General features: G+C 36.7%; 2 protein-coding genes across 6 annotated transcripts in view; both read left to right on the forward strand.

The window, feature by feature from the left end:
- Positions 1 to 556: 556 nt before the first annotated feature.
- Positions 557 to 22,361, forward strand: LOC134543005 (protein phosphatase 1 regulatory subunit 7). Of its 4 annotated transcripts, none has more exons than XM_063387673.1 (8): positions 557 to 769; positions 4,405 to 4,494; positions 5,805 to 5,869; positions 6,101 to 6,297; positions 9,746 to 9,908; positions 10,514 to 10,630; positions 10,718 to 10,909; positions 16,430 to 22,361. In XM_063387673.1, the coding sequence occupies exons 1-8, from the start codon at positions 754 to 756 to the stop codon at positions 16,601 to 16,603; spliced, it is 1,014 nt and encodes a 337-aa protein (XP_063243743.1). In that variant the 5' UTR covers positions 557 to 753; the 3' UTR covers positions 16,604 to 22,361. The 4 variants fall into 4 exon arrangements, with proteins under 4 accessions (XP_063243743.1, XP_063243742.1, XP_063243744.1 ...); XM_063387672.1 differs by having other exon boundaries at positions 581 to 778; XM_063387674.1 differs by having other exon boundaries at positions 581 to 774.
- Positions 22,362 to 24,827: 2,466 nt separating this feature from the next.
- The window catches only part of LOC134543004 (solute carrier family 35 member F3), a 50,345-nt gene continuing 47,619 nt past the window's right edge, over positions 24,828 to 27,553 (forward strand). For both annotated transcript variants that reach the window (XM_063387667.1, XM_063387669.1), the window contains exon 1: positions 24,828 to 26,683. The gene's annotated coding sequence lies outside the window, so the exon portion shown is untranslated. The remainder of the gene's footprint in view (positions 26,684 to 27,553) is intronic.

Below are 27,553 nucleotides of genomic sequence, written 5' to 3' on the forward strand. Positions count from 1 at the left end.
GTTGTGACTGGTAATGAGGTTCGTTGTCTACTCCGTGCGTGCGGTGCTTGCATGGAGTAGGTACGACACACTTGTTTAATGCCTGTGAATTAATAATTGTGTCCTAATGTCTTGTTCCTTTATTGTTTTATGGGGTCGAGCCCTGAAGTTTATTTGAGTCTAGCGGGTTCACGCCCGAGGCGCTCACCTGACTCATTCACGCTGGGCTAGGGGAATCTGGTACTATCTGTGCGGAGCACGGGCTTAGAGGCCATGGTCGGGACGACATCATATATATATAATTCTGTTTGTTGAACTATTAACCCAATAAAACCACTCTCTTTTCATGTAAAAGGGATGTCGTTCTGAACTTCTTTGCCAGCCTGTTTAGTTTGAATGAGAAATAGCCTCAAAACATGTTTAGACTGTGTGTAATCACACGCAAAAGTTAAACATGCTTACCTGAAGTGGTTTAAAGTCCCGTGTAACTGCATATATAATATATTTTTATCAAAACAGATTAAAATTTACTGCAAATATTTGTGGATACTAAAAAGTACATCATTCCTGAACTTTGCATAGGTTCTATGACCGTGGCTTTGAAGGTTAAGGAAAAGGGATTTTCATTTATGTATGTTGAAAATTTCACTCGTTGTTATTGCCTCTACTCATTCGCGTTTCTGCTATTCAGTTGTTATTAGTTCATAAATATTTAAATGTTATTTGTTAAACTGTTTACAAAATAGAGCGTTTACGTCAGGGAGGAGGAGGAGAATGGCAGATGACACCGGTAACGTAGGTTTGTTACTTTTTGTTTTATACGTTACGTGCAAAACTGTATTATTGGTTATTTATTTGACGTTTGATTTTCATCAGCATATCCCAGCGAATGGTATCAGTGTCCTTTAATAAAAAGTGTGTTGTTAAACAATTTAGATGTATTTTGTACCTATTATGTAAATGCTAAGTATTAACAGGTCATAGGTGGTGCCAAGATTATAGTTAGAATTAATACATATTTTTAAAACTTTATTTTAAAGGCATTGTCACAACAAGCGGATGGTATGCGCTCCCACCCATCTACCATTGTGATTTAGAATCTGGTTAAGAGCGCTTTCTTTATAGTATGCACTTTAATGCTATCTTTCGTACCTTGCTGACACATCAAAGTGTTTCACATGTGAAAAATGGTTTGAAAATTTTTTAACTACCTACTATGGTGAGAGTCAGTAGGCTTCTTGGCTTTGTAGTTCAACAATTCTTTCATGATGTGGTTGGTGGAAATCCAAAATTCGGTAGCTTGTAAACAATAAGGCAATAAATTTTGTCATTTGGCATATTGGTTATTCAAAACCAGATTTTATGGATTGCTAGTCTGCAATCAGTTGGTAGTAGCAGATATAACTGTGGCCAATTAGTATTGGTGAAGCATGAGACAATTTACTGCACTGCTTTCAAGCTATTTTACACTCCACACCGTAAATGACACTACTGTAAATTAGTTTCATGCACTTATAAATATAGGCACACTCCACACTGTCAGGTTTGCAGGCATCACCTGTCTCACATTTTTCTTACCAGTTTCTCATATTGTCCCTGTTGCATCATTTGTGCAGCTCTCAAGATAAGTGTGAGACATTATCTCAACCAGAAATTATGTTCAAGAAAGTGGTTATTAACTAAACACAAAATGAACATGAATATTTACAAGATATTTTACTACGTTATTACACGTCATTAAAGGTTTGATAGGCAAAATACAGGGTGGATACAAACCGCTTTGGGAGCAATGGATATAAATAGTATTGTTACGAACGTGAGCAAGGCCACGACACGCGCAGGTGCAGCGCTAGCTGGCTGACAGGTGGCCACGGCAACATGAGACGTGCTGCGCGCACCTGGGTTGCCGCTTCCCCCCTCCTTTCCTCCGCTCCCTGCGCGGCGCTGATAGTTTGACATCCGAAACCTGACAGCTGCGGAGTTACGCGAGCTGCCGACACGTGGTTCGAGAGATTTCTGTCGTCAGGACGGTGCGGAATGACGCGACTGGCCCCAGCCGCACTCGTGAGTTCTGGAATTTTGCCTGGGCCTATATATATGCCCGAGGACGCCAGCGGAGAGAGTTCAGTGGAGTTGAGAGTCAGAGTTCAGGCGGGAGCTTTCCCGTGGCGGAGATTCCGGGGCGATAGTGCCGCGGGTGCGGCAGAGTGGCGAAGTCCTTGGATGAAGGTTCCAGGGCAGGAGTTCAGTGGAGTTGAGAGTCAGAGTTCAGGCGGGAGCTTTCCCGTGGCGGAGTTCTCGGGGCGATAGTGCCGCGGGTGCGGCAGAGTGGCGAAGTCCTTGGACGAAGGTTCCAGGGCAGGAGTTCAGTGGAGTTGGGAGTTTTTCCGCGGCGGAATTTGCCGGGCGATAGAGCGGCGAAGTCCCTGGACGAAGGTTCCAGGGCGGAGAGTTAAGATCCGTGCGAGAGTGTCGCGGGCGCGGCGGAGTCCCGAGCGAAGCGTCGAGTGGATCCTAGGCGAAGGCAAGTGCGACGGCGGTGGCGGAGTGCGGTGACGGAGTCCCACGGCGGAAACCCACGAGGGTTGCTGCAGCGAGAGTTGCGCCAGAGGTGCGGCCCAGCGAGGTGTGTGGATTGTATGAAACGTGTGACTGGGGAAGCAACATTTTTTTAAGTGGAATTGATTATTTGCCATTTTAGAAGATTTTTTGTAAGTGAAATAAGTAGTGGCAATAAATAAAACTGTGTGAGTAGTAAAATCTATTAATAGGGTTATCCTTCACGAATCCATGGTGAATCGTAACAGTATTAAAGTGTGAAGTTATACATTTATCCATATTTTTTCTTAAAACCTGTGCTTTGTCTGATGACTTTTTCATCCAAAACTGTGTAAACAGCAATCATTTTTTTTATGAATAAACTATGCCTTATGATATATATATATATATATATATATATATATATATATATATATATATATATATATATATATATATATATATATATATATATATATATATATATATATATATATATATATATATATATATATATATATATATATATATATATATATATATATATATATTAGAGATTTTTTGATTTTGTATTTTAACTATATGACAAAGATTTTTATATTTTTATGGTAGAAATTTTATTTTAATTGTAATTATGGGCTGTTGATTTGATTGATATTTTTACATATCAGATGTCAACACTCACCACCTACGGCTAGCTCAAATTTGGTGATGAGTGGAACATGCATGTTGCAGGTCACGAAGAAAGAAGTAATTTATACACAATGTTCGATGTATTTATCTTTTCTTTTATTTAATTAAAATCAAAATATTGACAGAACAAACAGAACACAAAAAAGAATTGAAATGTACATTAAGAAAAGATCAAACACAGAGCCACCGCTCGACCACGGCCTGCTCGGCCCGCCACCCGAACAACGACCGCTCGGTCCGGTGCTCGGACAATGACTAAATTTTACAGCCTTCCTTCCCTTTGTGCGGGCAGTGTTCTGGGCTCTCTGACGTAATTTTCAGCCAATCACGGCGCATGGCAACAGAGGCTTCTACGAAATGCTTACTTCTGTTCCCACGACGCAGGGATTTTGTCTCTTTCTGACACTCCCGTGACCGTGACTCACACGGCTAGCGTGTGAAACAAAGCCTCGGTCGTGGAAAAACGAAGGAGAATCACGTCAGCATGCCTTCCCACACAAAGAAGCAAGCAAAAATTTACGTAAAAAATAAACTTATGAATTTTAAAAATAAAAACAATAAACCCTGTGAAATATATTCACAATAACTTTGAAAGGAAAAATTTTTACATCTAACCTAAAATTTGACAAAAAAAATTTATAACAAATTATTATTACTGCATTGTATGAGGAAGGCTGTAATCTGGGTTGTTACACAGACGTTGAGTTGAGATGACAATAGATTTTTAATGTAACTAAGTCAAAGTGACATTCTGTATTGGTTTAACTGGTGTTTGCACTGTTAACCTAGCTTGCTGTCATAGGCCATATATAGGGCAAAGGAATGTTCTAGACCAAAGTAAAAAGTGTTTTAGGAGAACTGAAAGATAAATTAGGTGTTTTTCTTGTCAAAAATTTATGTTCAAAATATTTCATGTATTTGCATCACATAGTTAAATGCTAAATTACCTGTTATGATTCAATTAAAAAAAAAATTAAATTAGAAGCTGTTTGTGATAGAAGGTAAACTTTTGTTAAAATGATCAGTTTATTCTATGTAGAGGGGATATGTACATTTGAATTTTTTAGGCAAGAAGTATATACCTATTTCATCTTTATGCACCACTTAATAAAGTGACAAATACAGCATACATGATATTTTCTCCAGTTGGGATTTCCGTGTTATGTTACTGATGTTACTGTTATTTTTTACCAGACATGGCAGATGTCGTGGACGGAAGGGAAGATCGTAGTGTTATGAAAACTGCGAGCATTGATACAAACATAAGCACAGATGATGTAACTGGTGAGTGTAAAAGTAGTTTCCTCTTGTGGATAGTGTGCAAATGAATCATATTTTTTTTCACGTACAGTTTGGCCAAGGGCTGGTTTTCAATATGTGATTTTGACATGCCTACATTTCACATTTTCTATTCTAATAATTGATCTTATAAGTATTAAAAAAACATGGTGGTTGTTTAGTTTCATGTTGTATGAAGACTTTGTTTGCATTAGCGTACAATATTTAACCCCATAAATTTTAATTTTAATTAATTTCTTAAGATTTTTTAAATTTCATTGAATGGCTGTAAAACTTCGGGAGTTGTGCAAGTTGGACATGTCACGTAAACCTTAATTTACAAAAAATAAAATAACAAATGTATGTAAACTTACTGGTACGTATAGGTATGGAGCAAGGTGGCACAGTGAGGAGACAGTGGTTTTGCATTTCAGAGCACCCAAGTTTAAAGACTGGGCCAGCCATTCTGATCTTGGATTTTCATGGTTTACAAAAAATCACTCGTGGAAAATGCTAGTATCTTTTCCCCAATTAGTTACAAAACAATCCTTTGCTAATCATTTTCATAATGGGCAGCTGGTATGAGTTTTGCAAACACAAGTCTCTGTTGCGTTGTTATAGCTCTGTTGAGTTGAACATTCTCAGATAGGCATATTTTAGCAAAATGCAGGCTAACAATTTCAATATTTCCATTTGAAACATCATGCAGAGACTGGATAATTTTTTAACGTTAATTCATTATTTTAATTTGTGAACAAAATTTTAATGTTATTATAAAACTTTTTTTTTCAAAATGTTTATTTATGCAAATATCTGAAGTAACTTTGGACATTACCTGTACAGTAAAAATTTTAATGCATCATGCACTATATTAAATTTATTGTTCTCTAAGATTAATTTTAAAGTTATTTTTAATTTGTAAATTTACTTCAATATTTTAGGTCGTTTGTTGAAGGACTTAACTCTTGTTAGATTTTTGGGTTATAAGGAAAACCAATCTTTTACTCCAAAAGGCTGGGGTAATGTTAGCACTGTAGTAGTTATCTCCTTTAAGCTTATAAAAATAGCTACATTTTGTTGGTGTTGATCTAGCTTGAATGCAATAATATACCTAGTTAGATACCTGCCTTCCTTCTGTACTGTGGTTATTATTGCAAACTTAAATTACACATTACTAGCAAAGTTGAAATGAGGTTTGGTTGAAAGAAGATATTGCTGTGATTTTGTTTTTGCTATGGATAAATTGTGGAAAATTAACAAAAGTCACAAATCTGTTTTGTGTGTTCTGCTTAAGTTTTCTTTGATTTCTTTTTCAGTGTATGGTGATGATGCAAATGATGACAGTGCAGGAAATATCATAATTTTGGATATCAACTCAGAGGTTTGTGCAACATTTTAAGTGGTGTAAAACAGAATTTTAGCATAGACTGTACCTATTTATTGAATAATAATACCTTTATGTAAGTTATTCTGTTTTCCGATTTTGTTACACACCTGTTGTACTAGTTGTACAATTATGATTATTTGTATGGTAGTTACTTTGTTGAATTGAAAAGAGTTTTTTCATGTGTTTGTACAATTTCAGCAGTGCTAACCAGGCATTGTTTTGTAGGAAGTGGATTTGAATCACCAGCGAATCAAGAAGATAGAAAACCTTGAGGTTTTGACACAAGTGGAGAGGCTGTGCCTTCGCTGGAACCTCATCAAGAAGATTGAGAACATTGATATGCTGGTTACTTTGCGTGAGTTGGAGCTGTACGACAACCAGATAACTACGATCGAGAACCTGCAGAATCTTGTCAATTTGGAGTAAGTTACTGCTGATTGGTTTGTGCTGATTTGCGTGCAACTGATATTTTAATTTTGTTCAACTCTAATTTATACTAAACTCTTTCATCTATCCTCGGGGCCGCCTCGAGGGGGCGACTGCTTAATTGAATTTTGAACCATTCCAAAGGACTTAACTAATGTGAAGGTATTTTCCAGCCGTGCTGGTGCCCTGGACTGCAAGTAAACTTTCTTGCTGTAACACTTTTTATCCATGATGATAATATTTCTGTGTTGCTTTCATTTTAAGTGCCGTGAGCGTGTAGTGAAAGATGTGTGGGATGCCGCAAAAGCCGTTATTAGTATTAATATTTAGTGTGTGTGACGCTGAGAGCAGACAAAATTATTTGCACAAGGGCAGTCAGGGGCATGTCTCGTTTTAACCCACTTGGGCCACGTAACGCCCTGAGCGGAGAGTGCTACTTGGGTCTGTGTGCCTTCGAACATACGGTGGCACCCATAGTAATCATTATTATCAACACACTCACCAACCAACACCTGGCCCTGTAGGCTATCTATGTTCTAAAGAAACATGTTTTGTTTGAAATACCTGTGTTTTGTGAAAGTTTTTTGATGTATACCCTTTCAACAATTGGCACGCAAAATGCAAACAATTCTTAAAGTTATCATTCTTCAGACTCAAATTACCATTAATTCAGGTTGGTGATGGGTGAATTTAGATCACTTTCCTATTTAGCTTTTTTTGTTGCATATCTTATTACTAGCTTATGATTCACAAACAAAGTAAATTTTGAATTTTTAAAAATTAATAATATTTATAAATATGTTTTATATGTCCATATTAAATATTTCTAGTAGTGTTATTATAGTTAATTAGCCTTTATTTGAAAATTTTTTTAAGGTTCTTGGTGTGTTCATTTTGTTACCTTATCTTAATATATATTCTTATATTTTCCCCTACATTCGCTTATATTTAAAAGTCGGACCTTAAACACTTGCGGCAGTTGTGACCGAGCACTTGGGGCAGGGAAGCTGGGGGAAAGTGGGTGGCCTCTTGACTAAGGATGTCCCAACCCAGCCAAACTGTAGGGACTGAAGTTGCAGGTCGTTTCTGCCGTCAGAGTTTTTCCTATTAGTATTTTTGTTGGTGTTGTTGATTATTAATATTCCAATTTATCTGTCCTTAAATTTCATGTTTAATTACAGTGTTAAACTCTATATAACGACACTTAACGAACTTAGCATTTTTCGGCTCTATAGAGAGTGGTCATTAAATGGAGAGAAATAAAAGATATCATTTTACTATTCTCTAATAATATGTATTTACTAATTAAGTACACATTTTACACACGGGCATTAATATTCATACAAATAACAACACTTTTTGCGTATTTTCTTATGTATTTTACTGATATCTTGAGATACTGCCGGATCACCTTGGTTATATATAAAAAGTATTTTTCTAATAGTTTCGCTGCTTCAAGTGCTTGTTTGATGCTTGGTGGAGGGACAGGATCGTCTGTTTCATCTTCTTCATCCACTTGTTGTTCCTCAGTGTTTCTCACCAAGTCCAGAATTTCTTAATCTGTCAGTGAAGCTGTTGTAGCCAGGTTGTCGTCAACTATGTAGGTTTGTAGATTTTCGGTCAAATTATTTGGCACGTTGAACTGCTTAACCCACTCAGTTAATTGAGGGTTATCTTCACTTTAAAACTCTGGTTCTTTTTCTACTACGTCACTCGTAGAACAGATGCAAAGTCCAGCATGACCAAAAGAGTGCTGGATAGTGGTTGCTGTCACTTCATCCCAGGCTTTTGATAAAAAATTAATTGCATGCAGCATATTAATAGAAGTTGTACCCTCAAGATTTGACCAGTTCCTTCAAGAGTTTCTTTCTGTAGTGGCTTTTGAGACTTTTAATCACGCTCTGATCCCTTGGTTTGCAAAACACTTGTCGTGTTTGGTGGAAAAAACGCCAACTCTATATTTCGAAGATTAGATACAGGAGGGTGAGCAGGACAGTTGTCAAGAAGAAGTAGGATTTTTCGTCCCTTTAATTCTGCATCTCATCTTCGCAATTCTTCTTCGAAAATTTGACTTGTCATCCAGGCTGATTTATTAACTTTATAAGTCACTGGTAATTGTTTGATGTTTTTAAAACAACGTGGATTTTTGGATTTGCCTATCACCAACAGCTTCCTTTTCTCTGTGCCACTCGACTCATATTAGCAGCTACAAGCACTGTGATATGCTCTTTGGAGAGCTTTCTTTCCACGCACTTTTCTACTTTAAATTTCAATGTTTTATCTGGGTCAACTTAAAGAAAATTCCGGTTTCATCAGCGTTGAAAATGTCACATGGATCATATTTTTCTTTCAATTTGGGCCTCACTCTATAAATCCAGTCTTGAGTCACATTCGTAGCAACAATTTGTGCTTCTCCATTAATTTTACCATAGTTGATATGGTGACGTTGCTTGAATTTCCCGAGCCATCCTTCTGATGCTTTGAAAGCAGTTAATCCTAGTTCTTCTGCAAATTTTTCCACCCACGACAGGCATATTATTCTGGCATTGTCTACAAAACCATGATAGCATCACTTGATCCAGATTTTCGTATTGAGGTTTCTTTAGTTTCTTAGCAGATTTTCCATCCTCCTCTTCTTGCAGAATTTTTTCTTTGTTTTTCCATATTGTAGACATGGTGTCATCCAACATCACTGATCTTTTCTCCCGCCTCTATTGAGCGTATTAATAAAACTTTTTCTTCAATACACAAAGATTTTCGTTTACTCGCCATGTTACAGTTCGTAAGTCTGTAATCAACTGCGATAATGATAACGTGTAACAACTTGACAAAAGTCTAGTGATGGAGGTAAACATGTGCAAGTTCATCATACAAAAAAAATTTCTTAGAATCTCCAGTACGTCAGTTGAAGTAAACACGTGCTAGATAATACAACAACAAATCAGCAAACAAAAGAACGTACACAGCTGCAGTTCTTATCAACTTCGGCAACTTAGAAAGTACTGCTTAATGATTTACAATGCAGTATTGTTGTCGTTAAATAGAGTGAGCGTGACTCTGTATAGAGTGTATTATTGTATAGAAAACAAGGTAAACCAACCAAAGTCAAGCAATTTCGACGTTTTAAGGAGATTGTCTTTAAATTGAGTGACGTTATAAAGAGTTTACTCTGTATTTTCCTTTGTGTATGTGTTTTGTTTCTGATGTTCTAGTTTTTTTTTTTGGTCACTGTAAGTATCTGATATGCTTGTGTTTGTATGTTGGCCAACTGTGCATGTGCCCACTTGCTGTGGTTTCACCTCAGGTTAAGCTTGCCTACTTTGGTGCTGGCGAGAGGGAGTTTCCAAGAATTTGAGTGACCATTTGTGTTCCTATTTTTGTTTTCTATATGTACTATTTTCAATTTTCATGAGCGAAACTAATGGATGTAAAAAATTTTTCCAGGATTTTAGACTTGTCATTCAATAGAATACGAGAAATACAAGGTCTGGAGACTTTGTTGAATTTACAAAAATTGTTTCTGTGTTCAAACAAAATAACAAAAATTCAAAACTTGAATCATCTGAAGCAATTGAATTTGCTGGAACTAGGAGATAATAAGATCAGGGTGAGTAGGAAATTATTTCAAAAGCATTTATTACATGTATTGCATGTTCTAGATAGATAACTAGGGAACCATAATTAGTGCTTTGACTGTTTGAAAAATATTTTATGTACATATATTTTAATTTCATCTACTCAAACAGAAACCTAATATTAACATGTATAATTAGTACAAAAATAAGCACTGAAGTTTTATAGTACCTTAGTGTATAGAGCAGTCACTGCTTACATTAGCTGATGGACAATACTGTTTCTGTATGCATTTGCTGCTCTGTAGTTGTTTGTCTTTAAGTCCAGTATTAATTATTATGATTATTTTATAATTAATTGACTATTGATAAACTATAAAATTTAATCAGATAGTGCAATATTTTCTGAAAAATTTTTATCTGTCTGTATTTTAAGATTAGTTTTCTGTGGATTTTCCAATATTTACACAAATTTTTATCTGTTTATGTTCAATTTTTTCCTGTTCATCCTCATCATATAAACACACTTTGTAAGTTGTGTTTGTATCAGAGCTTATTATGTGCTAACTTTTATATTTTATTTTTACAGCACTTAAAAAAATGTTTCTATCTAAACTTTGTGTTTTTTTTTTCTTTTCAGACTATTGAAAATTTGGAAGGTCTGGACAATCTAACAAGCTTGTTTCTGGGTAAAAACAAAATAACAAAGATAGACAATTTGGACCAAATGATCAATTTGGAAACCTTAAGTTTACAGGTGTTGTATGGTGACTTACCTTTGTGTTACATTTGCATGCAGTTTTATTTAAATGCAAGTGTTTTAAGAGGTATTTTTTGTTTTCAGAGTAACAGACTGACAAAAATTGAAAATATGAGTAGCTTGAAGAAGCTAGAACAGTTATATTTATCAGAAAATGGAATTCAAGAAATTGAAGGTCTAGACAATCTGTTAGAATTGACAACATTGGATCTTGCAAATAACAAAATAACATTGATCAAGAATGTTGAACATTTGGAAAAGTTGGAAGAGTTTTGGGTGAGTATATAATTTTATTTATTTATTTATTTATTTATTTACAATTGTGACCTGTCCACCTACGGCAAGCTGCCTTAAATGGTAATACTATCAGGACCACTAGACATTTTAGATTTCAAAGTTTTTATACCTAAAGTACAAGACTCTTGGTAATATTAGTCAAAGGAGTAGAGTAATTTGTTGTAACATGTGGTTATGGATTCTGATTATTAGGTGGGGATGCATAAGCATTGGAGAAATATTCTGCGAAATTGTTGGCAATAATAACTGGGTCATTAGTAACTGTATCATGAACTTTTAAGGACAGTTGGTTTTTATACCTTCTCTTATAATTTTCACATACTGCCAAAAAATTTTAGCGTTGTGTTTGATTTTATTATAAAAATTATGAAGGAAAACATTTTTATCACGCAAAATGAGATGGTTGCCCTCTTCGCAATATTGAGAAAACCATGCATAGTAGTATGGGTTAAATTTGCGCTTATATAACTTATGATATTTAAAAGTAAGGTTTTCCAAAAACCGTGAAAAACTCAGATGTATTAAGTTTAGGAGAACCTAATTTTTATTGATATAGTGCAGGTTATACGCAAAGAGTTTCAAGATGAAGGCTTCAAATGAATGGTTAATCCAAAATTGTATACCACGTGAATTCATGCGTTCATTACATGCTTGGTCTGACACAAAAATTTGCCTTAAGTTCATAAAATACTTTAAATACAGACCTGTATATTATTAAAAGCCTTTTGTAAATAATAAGTGTGATTAGATTATGAAATTATTTAAAATCATGTACAATAACACAAAATTTTAGATGCAAAATATTCTAAGATACTACCCCGTTAAGCTTTATAGAGCGTGCCGGCGAACTGCAGAGGGTTGCAGTAGTGGGCATATGTGTGTGGTTTATGTAGTGGGTTTTTTGTGTCTATTCCTTAGGGTTTTCATGGTGTAGTAATAGTGCTTTTATTGTATAATTAGATAATTGCTAAACAGTTTTGTTATTTATATGTAGAATTGACATTTCTTATATTTTATGAATAGTTAGTGTTCTTAATATTTTTCTCTAATATATGTAATTTGTAACTGGCGAAACAAGTGCTAACCACTTTCACTCAGCTTCCACCCGCCATTGAGAGCATTTGTATCTCGGCTTTCTCTCTCCCCCCCCCTCCCCACCCCAGTCTGGCCACCTTACTTAATGGATTGCGTGCAGTAGGTTTTTATTTCTGCATATATTATCACAAACAATGGTACATGAGTGTAACCGGGAGTGCCGTGTTAAAAATAATAAAGATGTGCATCACAATCTCGGTGTTGATGGTTGACCATGTGAGAGAGCATTCTCGTGTTGAGTCTTGTGGGATGCTAAGGGAGCCCACTGTAACTATGTTCTAGAGTGTGCCTGAGAGGCTGTTTCAGCGAGCCAGCGATGTGAGGGGAATCGTGTCTTGCAGCCCGCAGACAAAGACACTCTCTGAGAGAGTCTTAGTCGTGTCTGCATGCCCTCTCCTGCACGAGGTTATAAGATACTATAACTACGGTACAAATTATTTTCTATGCAATCCTTGGTAACCCTTCTATTGGTAACAATTCAAAATAAAATCAAACATACTGTTACGATCGCGCTTGGCTGCAGTGCTTGGCGTCGCCGCGCTCGTTCGGCCTGTCTGCGCCCCCTTCCACCTGCATCCTCTCCCTGGTATCTCGTGCCATACTATCTCGCGACATCCTGACTGTCGCGGCGCGCACCTGCCTCAGATCGAGTTACTTAAGGGAGGCCGCACTGCGGAATGGAGGGACTCAGACATGTTTATCGGTGTGTTTTGTGGGAACCCGATGCTTGTTGAGTTTATCGGCGTTCTTTGAGCAGCCGCCGCGTCCTTCGAGGACTCACGACGCGTTTCTGGGCATTTCGACGACGAAGGTCGCGCGATATCTCGGAGACATGCCCGATTGTTCTGGACGGGAACCCAAGGGATATTTAAGGAGGTTGGGCCGACCTTCGAGTCAGTAAGGAGTTCAGTGGGGAGTTCTCCCGCGGCGGAGTTTCCGGGCGATAGTGCCGCGGGTGCGGCAGAGTGGCGAAGTCCTTGGACGAAGGTTCCAGGGCAGAGAGTCTGAGTGAGTGAGTGGAGTCGGGAGTTCTCCTGCAGCGGAGTTTCCGGGCGATAGTGCCGCGGGTGCGGCAGAGTGGCGAAGTCCTTGGACGAAGGTTCCAGGGCAGGGAGTGAGTGAGTTCAGTGGAGTCGGGAGTTTCCGGGCGATAGAGTCGCGGGCGCGGCGGAGTCCCGAGTGAAGTTGCGAGCGAGTCGTCGTGTGGGATCTCGGCGAAGGGTGTGACGGCGGCGGCGGAGTGCGGCGACGGAGTCCCGCGGCGGAGACCCACGAGGGGTGCTGCGGCGAGAGTTGCGCCAGAGGTGCGGCCCAGCGAGGTGTGTGGAACGAGTGACTGGAGAATAGACATTTCTTTAAGTGTAGTTAATTATTTGCCATCTTAGAAGATTAATTGTAAGTGACAAGTAGTGGTAATAAATAAAACTGTGTGTGTGAAATAAAATCTATTAATTGGGCTATCCTTTACGAACCCCTTGTGGTAAATCGTAACATTTTGGTGTCAGAAGTGGGATAGCCCTAATTAATAGATTTATGATTCAGTTACATTATTAGAATAAAAGTTAAGGATATAGTTTAGTTTACGAGAATATAGTTAGTGTTTAGAACTTTAGTGAATTTGAAATTTTCTAGAGTTAGTTTGAGTATACTGTAGTCAGTGTTAGTTTTGAATGTAATAGTTATCGTTAGTTTAATTAGAAGGTTCGGCTAGACCATTTAAAATTAAGAACAGTATTAGAAAAAAATATTTAGGTTGATTAATTAGTAAATGCTTTAGAAAGAGATGGCTGCTGAAGAGTTAAATGTAGAAGATATCAGGAAGATAAGGGTTATCCTGGAAGAAATGGTGAATGACATGAGGGAATGGATAACCAGTATGAAGAACTCTGCGAAAGAAGTGAAGAGTGAAAATAATGAGAGTAAGGACCATCATGAAGAAACGAAGAGTGGGTCAAATAATAGCCTAGAGGAAATGAAGAAGGATCAGGATGAAATGAAGAGTGGCCAGGAAGAAATTAAGAATGAAATGAAGACCGAAGTGAAGATAAGCCTAGAAGAGAAGAACAGCCAAGAGAATAATAGCCATGATAAAAACAGTAAAGAGAAGACCAGCCAAGAGAAGACCAGCCAAGAAAAGACCAGCGAAGAGAAGACCAGCGAAGAGAAGACCAGCGAAGAGAAGACCAGTGAAGAGAAGACCAGCGAAGAGGATACCAGCCTAGAGGGGAACAGCGAAGTGGAAATTAGCCAGGACATGAAGATGAAAGAAGAACTGAAGAAAAGAACAGAAGCAGTAAAGATGAGTTACAAAGTAAGGAACATTGAAAAAGAAGAAATGAAGAAAAACGAAAGAGAGAGGGGAAAATTGACAAAAGAGCTGAAGAAAAGCCGAGAAGAGATGTACATGAGTCAAGAAGAGATAGAGAAGTGCAAAGAAGAAACGAAGGAAGACCAAGAAGAAACACAGGAAGACCAAGAAGAGGTGAAGAAGGACCAAGAACAGGGGAATAAAGACCGAGAAGAGAAAATGAGAACACAAAGAGTGAAGAAGATGGTGCAAGGAGTAACTGAAAGCAGTCCAGACGATATTCATAAGAACAAAGAGGGAATGAGGAACCAAGAAGAGACGAAGAAGAGCTGGGAAGAAATGCTTTGTGAACAAGTAGCTACGAGAGAACAAACAGAGAGAAAAAGGGAAGAAACAAGCAAACCATTGGGAGGCAACGAGCAATGCTCTCAAGAGAATCGGGTCCGTCCAAGGCAACGGTCGGCCCGTCTCGGGCAGCTGACTGAACGACATTGGTCATCAGCAACGCAGAAGTGTCTCTGGGTGACGAGAGAAGCAACATCTACTGCGAGAGAGGGTTACCTGGTGAGACTGTACAGCCCGCGATGGAGAAAAGGCAGGAGGCCTAAACTTCGAGTAGCATGGGGACCTCCAGGAGGAGATGCATTACCTGTTCGGGACGAACAGGTTTAAGGAGGGGGCAATGTTACGATCGCGCTTGGCTGCAGTGCTTGGCGTCGCCGCGCTCGTTCGGCCTGTCTGCGCCCCCTTCCACCTGCATCCTCTCCCTGGTATCTCGTGCCATACTATCTCGCGACATCCTGACTGTCGCGGCGTGCACCTGCCTCAGATCGAGTTACTTAAGGGAGGCCGCACTGCGGAATGGAGGGACTCAGACATGTTTATCGGTGTGTTTTGTGGGAACCCGATGCTTGTTGAGTTTATCGGCGTTCTTTGAGCAGCCGCCGCGTCCTTCGAGGACTCACGACGCGTTTCTGGGCATTTCGACGACGAAGGTCGCGCGATATCTCGGAGACATGCCCGATTGTTCTGGACGGGAACCCAAGGGATATTTAAGGAGGTTGGGCCGACCTTCGAGTCAGTAAGGAGTTCAGTGGGGAGTTCTCCCGCGGCGGAGTTTCCGGGCGATAGTGCCGCGGGTGCGGCAGAGTGGCGAAGTCCTTGGACGAAGGTTCCAGGGCAGAGAGTCTGAGTGAGTGAGTGGAGTCGGGAGTTCTCCTGCAGCGGAGTTTCCGGGCGATAGTGCCGCGGGTGCGGCAGAGTGGCGAAGTCCTTGGACGAAGGTTCCAGGGCAGGGAGTGAGTGAGTTCAGTGGAGTCGGGAGTTTCCGGGCGATAGAGTCGCGGGCGCGGCGGAGTCCCGAGTGAAGTTGCGAGCGAGTCGTCGTGTGGGATCTCGGCGAAGGGTGTGACGGCGGCGGCGGAGTCCCGCGGCGGAGACCCACGAGGGGTGCTGCGGCGAGAGTTGCGCCAGAGGTGCGGCCCAGCGAGGTGTGTGGAACGAGTGACTGGAGAATAGACATTTCTTTAAGTGTAGTTAATTATTTGCCATCTTAGAAGATTAATTGTAAGTGACAAGTAGTGGTAATAAATAAAACTGTGTGTGTGAAATAAAATCTATTAATTGGGCTATCCTTTACGAACCCCTCGTGGTAAATCGTAACAATACTATACTTTTGGGAAAAAAATTCTTTGCTAAGCGAGCCACATTTCCAGCACGAATAGTAAAATTTACCCAATTAAAAATTTGATCTACATAAGTTTTGCAAAAAAAATTTTTATAATAAATATTATGTTTGATTTTATTTTTAATTGTTTTTTTATGGAAGGGTTATTCAGGATTGTGTAGCAAAAATTTGTAGTCGCAGTATCTAATAATGTAGTGCAGGTTGAGAATTTTAAACTCCGGAAAGTCTGTAACTTGGTAAATATAATTTTTTTTTAAAATTTAAGTTTTTTGGTTCTGAACCGTAATTAATTGGCCTATCAACTCTTCTTGGCTTGATGTTGAGTTCTTAGACAGCCTGTACATCGACTTAGCATGAATTAGAATGATAGTAGTCTTGGTTATTACTTGAATTTGGTTTATTATTCCAGTTGAACGACAATGCAATAGACGACTGGTCGTGCATAGACAAGCTGTCTGCCAACAAGAAGCTGTTGACAGTGTACCTGGAGCGCAACCCCATCGCTAAGGACCCCAGCTACAGACGGAAAATACTGCTCGTTGCGCCGTGGCTGACTCAGATCGATGCCACCCTCTGCAGATAAGTTCGTCTCGGGAGATCGCTTTGTGTTCTTCCACCACCACTTATTTATAACAAATATTGTGAACTGTTCTAGGTTGCTGTAACTTTGTAAATAATTCAGCCTAACCTTTTGTATGTGCTTCATTCAAATCTGGTTGTTTTTATTGTGGATTGTAAACGGTTATAATTGTTTCAGAGAAACCTCGCAGTGAACAGTCCTGACAACAAACTGAATTTTTTTGCACACAGTGAACAATCTATATTTCTCATTTTATGTTTTTAATTGAATTTAAAAAAAAATTGTAATGAGGGGACTCATTCCTCTTACAAGTACCATTATCATTTTTTATTTGCAAATACAAAGTTTTGCACCGCTGGGATTTCTGTGTAACTAACATGTTACTGTGAACAGTGAATGAAAATGCTCATAAAAAACACACTTAAGTGTAAAAATCTAATTAAAAAAAGTCAGAAATCTGACAATTATATATATCATTCTTGCAAAATAGAGTGGTGCAGCACTTTTTTTTTTTAGTAGTGCATATAATTTAAGATTGTTCGATTAAATGTTGAGTATTATGTATCAGTTTTAAGTCTTTTTAATTTACAGTAAATAGTCTCACTTCACTTTTAACCTCTACAAAATATTCTTCTTTAGTTAGGTCACATTGTGTTATAATTCTTAAACAGTTTTTTCTTTGTTTTACTTTAATTATCATCATGTCATTTATTTCTTAAATGCAGTTAAAAGAGACTTTATTGTGCAAGAAAGAATTATTGCGTGTGGACTACATATACATACTACTAGCTCGCTGTAGGAAAGGTTTTGATGGAGATTAAAAACTGACGAAAACTAGCTTCTACTGCGCACCTTAGGTTCCCCCCTCCCTTCTTTGCGACAGATAATTTCCGTCACTCCCCTCTCTGTCGCAAAGAAGGGGAGGTGGGAACCTAAGCTGCGCAGTAGAAGCTAGTTTTCGTCAGTTTTTAATCTTCATCAAAACCTTTCCTACAGCGAGCCAGTAGTATATATATTCTTGTTTCGTTGTACATCATTAACATTGATTCCTTTTTAGTTATAATGTACTGAGGGATCTTTTGAATCTTGTTTCTGTTATTTACGTAAAGATTTTAAATGTAGAAAAAAAAATTGTACTCACATTATAAACAGGGTGAGTATTTACATATAACATAAGCTTTAAATTACCACTTAAGTGTTGTAAGTACAATCTTAAAATATTGTGATTTTCAGTGCCATATATTTTTGGTGGCTTGAACAATTCTTCATGTTTCATAACTATTCCATTGTTATAAGAAATTAAGATTTTTATATGTGGGCAGAAGTTAGGGAAATGTGTGATTTTGACCACAGGATGTCTAGCATCAGGAAAAATAAGAAAACTTGTAGGCCTATGTGAATACCAAAGCAAATATCAAATTGAATGTTTAAAATATTCTCAACATTGAATCGAGTTGCGAAGATTGTTCTTAATTAAGCTTTATTAAACTTATTTTACAAAATACAGGATTGAAGTAAAAAAAAATCATTTAACATTTATAATGTTTGAACTGATTAAGTGATTAACCACTTGGGGCCTGTATATATCATTCAATAGTAATTATAAAATAACCATGCATAATATTAATATTGAGCATTCATAAAATCATAGAAGCAAATGGAGTATTTTATTTAGTTTTTGTTAAGTAAGCATATTCAAGCAAAACATAAACACAAAAAATACATATATACATTTTTTATGAGTGAATCTTAGGCCTTCAATGTTTTAAAGCTTTGCAACAAATGCGAAACTTCACATCAGACGCGAAGCTTTGCATCACAACCAGAGCAAATTTCCTGGCCAAGTCAAATTGAAAATTGAAAAGAGTTTTGATTGATTTGCTTAGACAAAGATTCGCACATGCCTGAAAACTTGGAATAGTCTGGGTACTTAAAATTTCTGAAAACATCAGAGAATAGTCAGGAAAATATATCTAATGTCAGGAAATTTAAATGAAATGCTTAGACAAAAACTTTTCTGTATTAACTTGTCATGGAAATTGTATTTGGGTTCAGTCTTAGTCATGTCGCAATGCTGTTGTGCTAAGTATTTTTGAGCAGAATCTTATTTTTATAAAATGTGAGGCTGTATTCCATTTGTGAGGGCCTCAATGAGAGTGGATGGACGAGACATCACGTAGTACATATTTCCAGACTTTTGGTTACTATGGAGGCATTTTTTGTCACAACATTAAAGAATCTGTAAAGAAAAACAATGACAATATTAGAAAGGAGAATAAAAATTTATTTTGGCTAACTTTATAGAAATTTAAATTTTTTTGGTCTGGGAAATAACATGACAAAACTGAGAAAGTCAGAGAAAAGTCTAAAAATTCTTACATGGGTTTTGCTAGACATCCTGTACAACCATATTATAATTTTATTAATTTAATGTAAATTTATTTGGATAAAAATAAAATTATTTCTTAATTACTGTATTTATATTACATAAGAAAGATAATATCCCCACACATTATGTTCACCTATAATAGAAGTTTTATCCCCTGATGATGGTTTTCATATGAATATAATTACATACTTCTGTAGCTTTTTAAGTAAATAATTATGTTTTATAATTTTTTTCTATATTTCTCTGCAATGATTATGTAAAACAAGATGGATATAGTTGGATAGAGGAAACTATTATCAAGGTGACAAAAATTAATAATGGTATACCTGTAGTAAAAAAATTTAATACATACGTATTGTGAAGTCATTTAAAAAAAATGTTCTTGCTATTTTTTTCAACATACTTTATGAATTTTATTATAAAACCCAAATAAAAAAATTGTATTTTGGAGAAAAAAAGTGTCTGAAGTTTAAATCAACGTATTACTCCAGAACTACTGCACTCATTTAGACAATGCAGATTTTTAATTACAGTATTAGCTAAAGATGCTTTTTGTTTCTTAAAGACTTGCAGTATGCAGCTAGGTATTAAATCACCTGCAAACAAACTGTGGCCATTTTTTTATTAATGCATATTTAAATTCTATTGTAGCATAGTATGTACTGTGTTTAAATTAGAATTATGGTATTTTTTTTTCGTTCAGGTTTATACTAAAATAATTCATCCCTATTTCATCTCAACGTTTTTTTTTGGTTTTAAATTAAATGACAAATTTTTTTGTAAAACTAAAGTAAAAATGTACATGCATTGTTTTAGGCAGTAATTCTGTCTGTACTAGGTTATAAAAGGAAAATACAACTTTGTGAGTGAGTATTGCTCATGGGACTGAATATTTATTTAATTTACATAGTAGTATTGCTTTCAGGCCAGTTTTAAAAGCCAAACTTTGGAAGTTTCCAATTTGCAACTAATTTCACTAAAATAAATTATTGCTAATAAATGTGGGTACTTTATGGCACAGTTTAATATTTAAGTTAGCCACAGATTGTACTGTCTGCAATCCTTCAGAATTTTTGAATGAGAACATATATTTTAGTGATGTGCTGAAAAATACAAAAAATCACGAAAATTTAAAAAGAAAGTGTTGTGCTTGAAAAACAAACCATCAAGTATGAAAAAATAAACAGGCACGGTCTTTCTGTACTTATGTTCTTTGATTGATTCTTGTAATGGGGAAGGTTGATTTAAAACATTATTTGGAACATATTTGCTGTGAGCTGGTGGATTTTCTTAAGGGCTCCGCCTACCCGGGCACACACACGGTGTGCAGAGCTTCAGGAAAAACAACGCGATTTTAAAACCACTCAAGATATCCGGGTAGGGTCTGCTTACAAAAAGCATTTAAGAGTTCGCTGAGGGCCGAAAAGTACTTTTGATTTCGGATTAAGTTTTTAAACTGTATTTTTAGAAAGGTGAAAATGGCTAAAACGCATGTTTTCAGAGTAATTTTAGAAGTAAAACAACCGGCCCAGATTCTTGAAAGCACTTAAGGGACTTGCATTACTCCTTTATCTTCATTTCTCCGCAATATAATGTTACGGTCACCGCTCAAATTTCATAGTTATCCTGTGACGACGAGGATATTAACATTGTAAATTTCAATGTTTTTCTGTAATATATGAGTAATAAATTGTGAAATCTAGTGTGGACATAAGACATAATTTATTCAAAGATATTTAAACATTTTTTACTACTTTATATATTTTTTTACTTTTATTTAAACCATTGTTTTGCAAATAAAAAATAAAATTACCTTGAGCACACACACTATGCACACAGTGTGCACTTTACCCATATTGGTTTCAGAGGAGATTTTCTCCGTATTGTAAGTTACAACAGTGAAAAATGGATTGTAATTGAGCAGACTCAATATCTGTCCAAGTTATTCATAACTTCCTTTTCATCAATCATGGTAGTCCTTCCTAGACTAGAAAAATTCACAGTGTAACCAATATAAACTTATTACGTATTGTTGTTTGTGTTTGTGCGACCGTCGCGCTTATCATCCCGCCTCACTAACACAGATACACCCCTGACGAGGCGGGCCCCTTAAGGTACTCCCCACCACTTCATTCCATCAACACTCCATCTTATTTCACACCCATTCATCGTCTAACGACTCAGATGTCAGTGAAACGTTTAGCCACAATTCATTCATTTATGAATTCATTGTTAATATTCAGTGCCTTCTTTAGACTGCATAACCTTGCCAAACTTGTGTGATTTCTTCTTCGTTTTGAGATAGTGCAAGATGTGGTGGTTTAAATTCAGTAATTGCTATTGTAGGCCTAATATTTCCCTTGATAAAGCTTCTAAAATGTTTAAAGAATTAGTAACTGCTTTTTTCCCCCCCTTCATATTAACATTGTAAATTTCAATGTTTTTCTGTAATATATGAGTAATAAATTGTGAAATATAGTGTGGACATAAGACATAATTTATTCAAAGATATTTAAACATTTTTTACTACTTTATATATTTTTTTACTTTTATTTAAACCATTGTTTTGCAAATAAAAAATAAAATTACCTTGAGCACATACAGTGTGCACTTTACCCATATTGGTTTCAGAGGAGATTTTCTCCTTATTGTAAGTTACAACAGTGAAAAATGGATTGTAATTGAGCAGACTCAATATCTGTCCAAGTTATTCATAACTTCCTTTTCATCAATCATGATAGTCCTTCCTAGACTAGAAAAATGCACAGTGTAACCAATATAAACTTATTACGTATTGTTGTTTGTGTTAACTATAAGGAGTAATTATCAGTAAGAGTATTGTATTTAATCTTACCTGCAATCATAATAAACCTCTGTCACAATTTAATTTTTTTTTTTTTAAGTTTTTAATTTAAAGTAGTATTTTTATGTGTATATTATTTATATCATGCCAGTTAAACAATTTAATATGTAATTAAATCTAATAAGTAACTTAATTTTACTATTAATACATTTTAAACTAATAAATTGATTTTTTAAAAGTTCTTTTACAATTTGGAATGTAAATTATTGTAGAAAAGGATGTTATAAGTAGTAAAAAAAAATTGAATGGCAGAAATAAATTTCACTTATCAGCTTCTGAGCAATGCATGAGTGTAATTACATTTTTATCTTGAAAAATGTACAAACAATTGTAAATAAATTGTTAATATCTTAATATCAAAGAATATTTTGTGGGAATGTAATTGAGAGGTATTTTCATTAGACGTTTGTGTACAGATGAAAAATTTGAGTCATTACTATTGTATGTTGCACAATGTAAGTTTATAGTTTTTTCCTAGATTGAATAAAGCATCATGAAATTATAAAAAATTATTTATCATTTAATTAAAAGAAAGTCATGCTAGTTGGATATTTTTGATGCCAGAGTTTTACAGTTGGAATATTGATTGCTACATTCTTGAGTTCTGAGAACTGTATCCTATAACATTTTGAATATTTTGGTGTAAAACAAATTTTATGTGTGTTCCTCCATGTAGGATAGAATTATATTCTGTAGTCACTTATCTCTATGAATGAATTTTGGACTTTGTGAAAAATTGGCCAGTATGAGTTCTTTCTGAGTGACAGTGCCATGGAGATAGCTGCCATTTAGGAATTGAATATTCTGAAGACAGACTCAAGTCACGGAATAAACAATTGGTAACAGAAGCGACAAAGTGGGTTTACACCCGTACTCGCTCATTGTTTGTTTACTATTTGGTCGCTATCTTTTCGGGGCGCGTTTTAGCCAATGCTGGGATAGCAGTTTAGTCAGATTTTAATTAAGTACTGTATTAGTTAGTGATTGTGAGTGAATTCTGGCATTGTAAATGATTTAATTATGTAGGCTTCACATTTGCGTACACTGATTAACATTATGCAAGGTTTTTTGTTGTTGTTTTGTATTGACGTCTAATATATTTGTACAAACGTGTACACACAAAATATCTGTCAAGATGGACAAAATAAGCTAAACAAAATGACATAATGATATGTTGTCCTCCCATTAAGAGCTAAAATTTTCAGACATGAAAGTTTCTTCAGTTAGTGTCAATAAAATGGTTAAGTAAACTTAAATGTTAAATTAATTTGTGTTATGAGATTCTACTTAGTTAACAAGCCAAAAAAAGTACGTAGCTATTTAGGCCTACATTAGAAATACCTAGATATGATGTGCATTTACAAAGTTTATTATAAGTATGTAAATACATGTTTTATATGTGTTAACTACATAACGTAGGGGCCAATTAAAAGCAACGACTTAAAGAAATTCACTCTCAACAATATTACATTAGGCCTACAGGAAAATAAATCACACGTATGTTAAGTGTGGCATTTGTAATATAAACGGCATATTAAATTATAGACAAAAATCACTCTACATTTTGATTGCTGTAGTCTTAGGTGCATTGTGGCAAAAAAAAAATAAAGTCATCGAGACACGTTGCATGGCAGTAAGCACAGAGTTACACAAATATCACGCATCCTTTCCAGCAAACGAGATGACGGACAAGAAGACGCCTACTGGCTTTCAATCATTATTTAATAACATGTCGACGAGTTACACCAAAAATTATGCATTCTTTCTGAAATAAATTTGTTCGGTACTTACTGCACAATTCCCTGAATCACGGAACACAAGGCTAGAATGCGCACGAACTAGCTTATTTATTCCAATACAAAAGAATAATGTTGATTGGAATTACGCATGGATACTCTAAATACTATGAATTCAAACATATTTGTGAAATTACGACGAATTATTGTATTTACTACCACACAAACTGTTCATTAAATCATAAACCCCTTACTTTCAATGGGAAAACATTGTTTATTTACATTCGTGTACGCCCCGAGAGCAACTGGCCAATCAGATTGCTGGTACGCACTAATCAAGGATAAAGCCACATTTTGTTGCTTCTGTTACCAATTGTTTATTCTGTGCTCAAGTGCATATAAATAAGTAATCAAGCATAAACATGTTTAAAAAAGGAGACAAATGATATTGTATATTTACAAATATTCCATGATTGTGCAGGAGAAAATTGTGTTGGTAAAAAATGAATAATTGTAGTCAGTCAATTTTCATGAGAGGATCTAATTAAAAAAAATTAATATAATAAAAATATTTTTGATTGATTTTTTCTCAGACTTAGTGCATCGAGTTTGGTTACAAAAGCATTTTCCCTAGTTTGTTGGTTGTATATCCAGATGCAGTCTTAGCTCGATGTTGTGATGCCTGAAAGCTCGGGAGCATAAGGGTGATACTGGCTCATGAAACAACGAAACGCACGCCTCTTCGTATCTTCCTGAAAGGCTCTGTACTGGCAAGCTGTATTTTTGTTGGTAATGCGCCTCCATAAACAGTAACTGATATTTTTTTTTCATTTGTGAGCCAGTGACTCCCAACAGAAACCACTGATACCCAATAAAGCAATTCTGTTTACTACAGCAACCTACAGAATCCAATAAAATACACTTAAATCATATCTGTCACACAACAGGAAATATTGAGATTCCTTTTGGGTTTTGTTGGTTTCTGTTGTAAATTTTTGGCAGGGATATCAGCTCTTCACACAGCCGAATTAGCCCACACAATACAACTGCATCAATGTCTTTTATAATTATAGGAGTGCCCGCACCACAATATTAAAAGGCATGAATTTTTACAAATCTATTTAAAATTAAAATATTTCAAATATTTTGTGATGCGGGCTCATAGGCTGCAGAATATTTAGTCGATGCGTAAATGCGGCCCTAGTTGTATGACAATATCTTGCACGAATTCTTGAAAAAAGTGCACTCATTCATGTGATGATGGAAGGCGAGACTGCAAGACAGATGGAAATAAACCTTAATTTTTTTTTTTTTTTGCTTTGCACGCTTATGCACAGAACGGCTAAAGTTTATGGTTAGCTTACAGGAACTCTCCTTGCCAACTAATTATGGACTTGGCTCCTCTGGCTGCACTCCCAAAAGTAGGGTACCGTCAGTTGGGGTAACTTTGGCCCTTTGAGGGTAACTTTGGCCCAAGACAAAAAAAAAGTTAAACCATGTTACAACTCTTCAAAATATTTATTAGATGTGATGATACATATGTTACATATGTATCATAACATCTAATAATGACTGACGGTTCGTTAAAAGCATGGCCAGACATCTGCAAAATTCGTGTTATCTGAAGAGAGGCTGGAATCCATACCATTATACCAGCGGTTCCTAAAAGGTGTTCCCCGTAACCCTGGGGTCCCGTGGCAGGGTCACAGGGGTTCCGTGAGTCAGGATGAGTGCCATATAAAGCAGGCACTATTATCTTTGAAAGAGTTGGGGTTCCGCCAAAAGAAAATTAGATCATAGGGTTCTCTGGCTAGAAAAAAAATGAGAACTGCTGCATTGTACACTTGAAGTACGTTCTCATTGGAATACGGGTAGTTTTCACCCGCCCCGACGGACAAGAAACCAATAGCAAAAGTACAAAATTCAAACGGCCTAATCACATGCAGTCCGGTCGGAAGGTGAAATGTGGAGCAGCAGCCTATGGACAATAGACAGAGTTATTTGTGTGCGAGTGTCATCCTGGTATCAGAAGATAACGTACGTTTTACACGTGTCCAAGCACAAAGAACCAGGGTGAAAATAATAGGGAGCAGATGGGGTCAGCGGTCGTGGTCACCCAACACACGCCAACTAAAGACGTCTGAGCTTCTTTATCGTGTCACCTTCCGAAATCGTCGTAAATCACGTTCTACGTGCGTCTTGAATTCTTTGATCACGCCACAAAGGGGTTTAATTTAATCTTTTTTTTTTTTTTTTTTTTAAATTGTCCGCCGCAACTGAAGCTCTGCACAACGTGTGTGTGTGTGTGTGTGTGACCAGGTACGGAAAAATTTGTCTTGCACGTGCCTACATTATAATCCTACGAAATATTTTTGCTCTTATTTCGCTGTTTAATAAATCCCACATACCGTTCCGACAAATGTTATTCCAATCAAATTGCGGTGGTATATAAGGTATTGACGGCGAGCATATATTCACTCAAGGTTGGCAACTGCTGGACACCACAACGAGCGTGCAAGCTGTAGCACGCTCATGCGCGGCGGGTTGGATCGATACGGCGGCCTCGACTCCGCTCATCACCACAAACACTTGGATATTTCTGTTCGGCTGAACCTGCATCTTGAGAAGGTAGTCTATTTCCTATCGTCAAATGCAAAGCTGTACGGTTAACATCACCAGGAATTCGTTCAACAATAACAAGTACCACAACAAAACGTAGTTGGTTGGAAGAAAATGTTTGGATACTGAAAAAAAAGTTTTGAATTATAAATGTTGCCAGTTGTGATGATTATCATTAAAAAAAATTGTGAAGGTGAAAACGTTTTGAAGATATTCGAATGAATCGTACAACTGGTGACGTAGTGTAAGTTACCTTACTCTGTGCGCATACTTCTATGCTCACCCCTCCCCTCTTTTCACCTGCACCAATGAGATGATTTCTTTGAGAGCCAATCACAAGTGACATGTAATTGATCCCGGAATCCTTGTCCTGCCAGTGATTAGTGACCGACGGTCGAACTGTAACCACTTCGTCGTCGTCGTCGTCGTCTGTTTATACCACCTGCCACACACACACACACACACCTGTCGCTAAGGTACGTAGACTTCAGGTCTTATACGTGGAAGGGTCTAAGTACGTATCTCGGCGCCCTTACGCGTGCGGCGTACGTGTTCAGAGCCGTTGCAGAGCAGCACAACATTCGGACTGGAAAATTAATTTAGCCCCCATTTTTACAGAAATGGATGCCTTGTTATTTCACCGAATTAAAAATGAACCGACTTCAAAAATAAACCGCGTGCTAATCGACGAGTGTTATAATCGGAGACAAATGACTGAACTAGATCACTTGTCCACCATAAGTAGGCATAGGTTATTGTTCTTGCCAAGACACGAGTACATAATGTAATTGAGAGATAAAAGTTCTTATGAAACTTGAATCGTCCTTAAGCTGAAAAAAAGTGAAGGTATGCTTTTACGTCGCGCACGTTTGTACAGGACCTCCGAGATGATAACCACATGTATAACAACTTCGATTCCCGTACATTCGCGTCCCGGCAGGTATTGGTGCCAAACCTGCAATTCTTGACACAAGAGCTTGATGTGATGTTGCTTCTGCGTGTTTTACTCTGGCCTCGAGCTCTGGAGTGTAAAAAAAAAAAAAAAAAAAAAAAAAAAACACATTTCGTGTTGTCTGTATAGAAAACTTACTGTACAATTCGATTATCGTATTTATGAAATGTTACACAAATTTAGTTAGTTTTAGATAACCAGAATTATAATATTAAAATATTAAGCGTAAAGGGAGTTAAATTTAAAGGAGCTTTGTTAAGTATTACGAAGATATGTTCTCGAAAGTTAGAAATAAACGTTATAGAAATTCGTCTTTAAATATAACGCCTGTTAATATTTCTTTTTTTTTTTGATTAGATAAAATTAACAAACTTGGCAAAAAAAAAAGCCGTTT

Source organism: Bacillus rossius, assembly GCF_032445375.1.
Source record: "Bacillus rossius redtenbacheri isolate Brsri chromosome 9 unlocalized genomic scaffold, Brsri_v3 Brsri_v3_scf9_2, whole genome shotgun sequence".
In the NCBI taxonomy this organism is placed as follows: domain Eukaryota; kingdom Metazoa; phylum Arthropoda; class Insecta; order Phasmatodea; family Bacillidae; genus Bacillus; species Bacillus rossius.

Coding starts and splice junctions, on each gene's coding strand:
- LOC134543005 (XM_063387672.1), top strand. CDS start 754: ATGGCAGATGACACCGGTAACGTAG. Junction 4,495..5,804: donor AAGCACAGATGATGTAACTG/GTGAGTGTAAAA, acceptor TTTCTTTTTCAG/TGTATGGTGATGATGCAAAT. Junction 5,870..6,100: donor TTTTGGATATCAACTCAGAG/GTTTGTGCAACA, acceptor ATTGTTTTGTAG/GAAGTGGATTTGAATCACCA.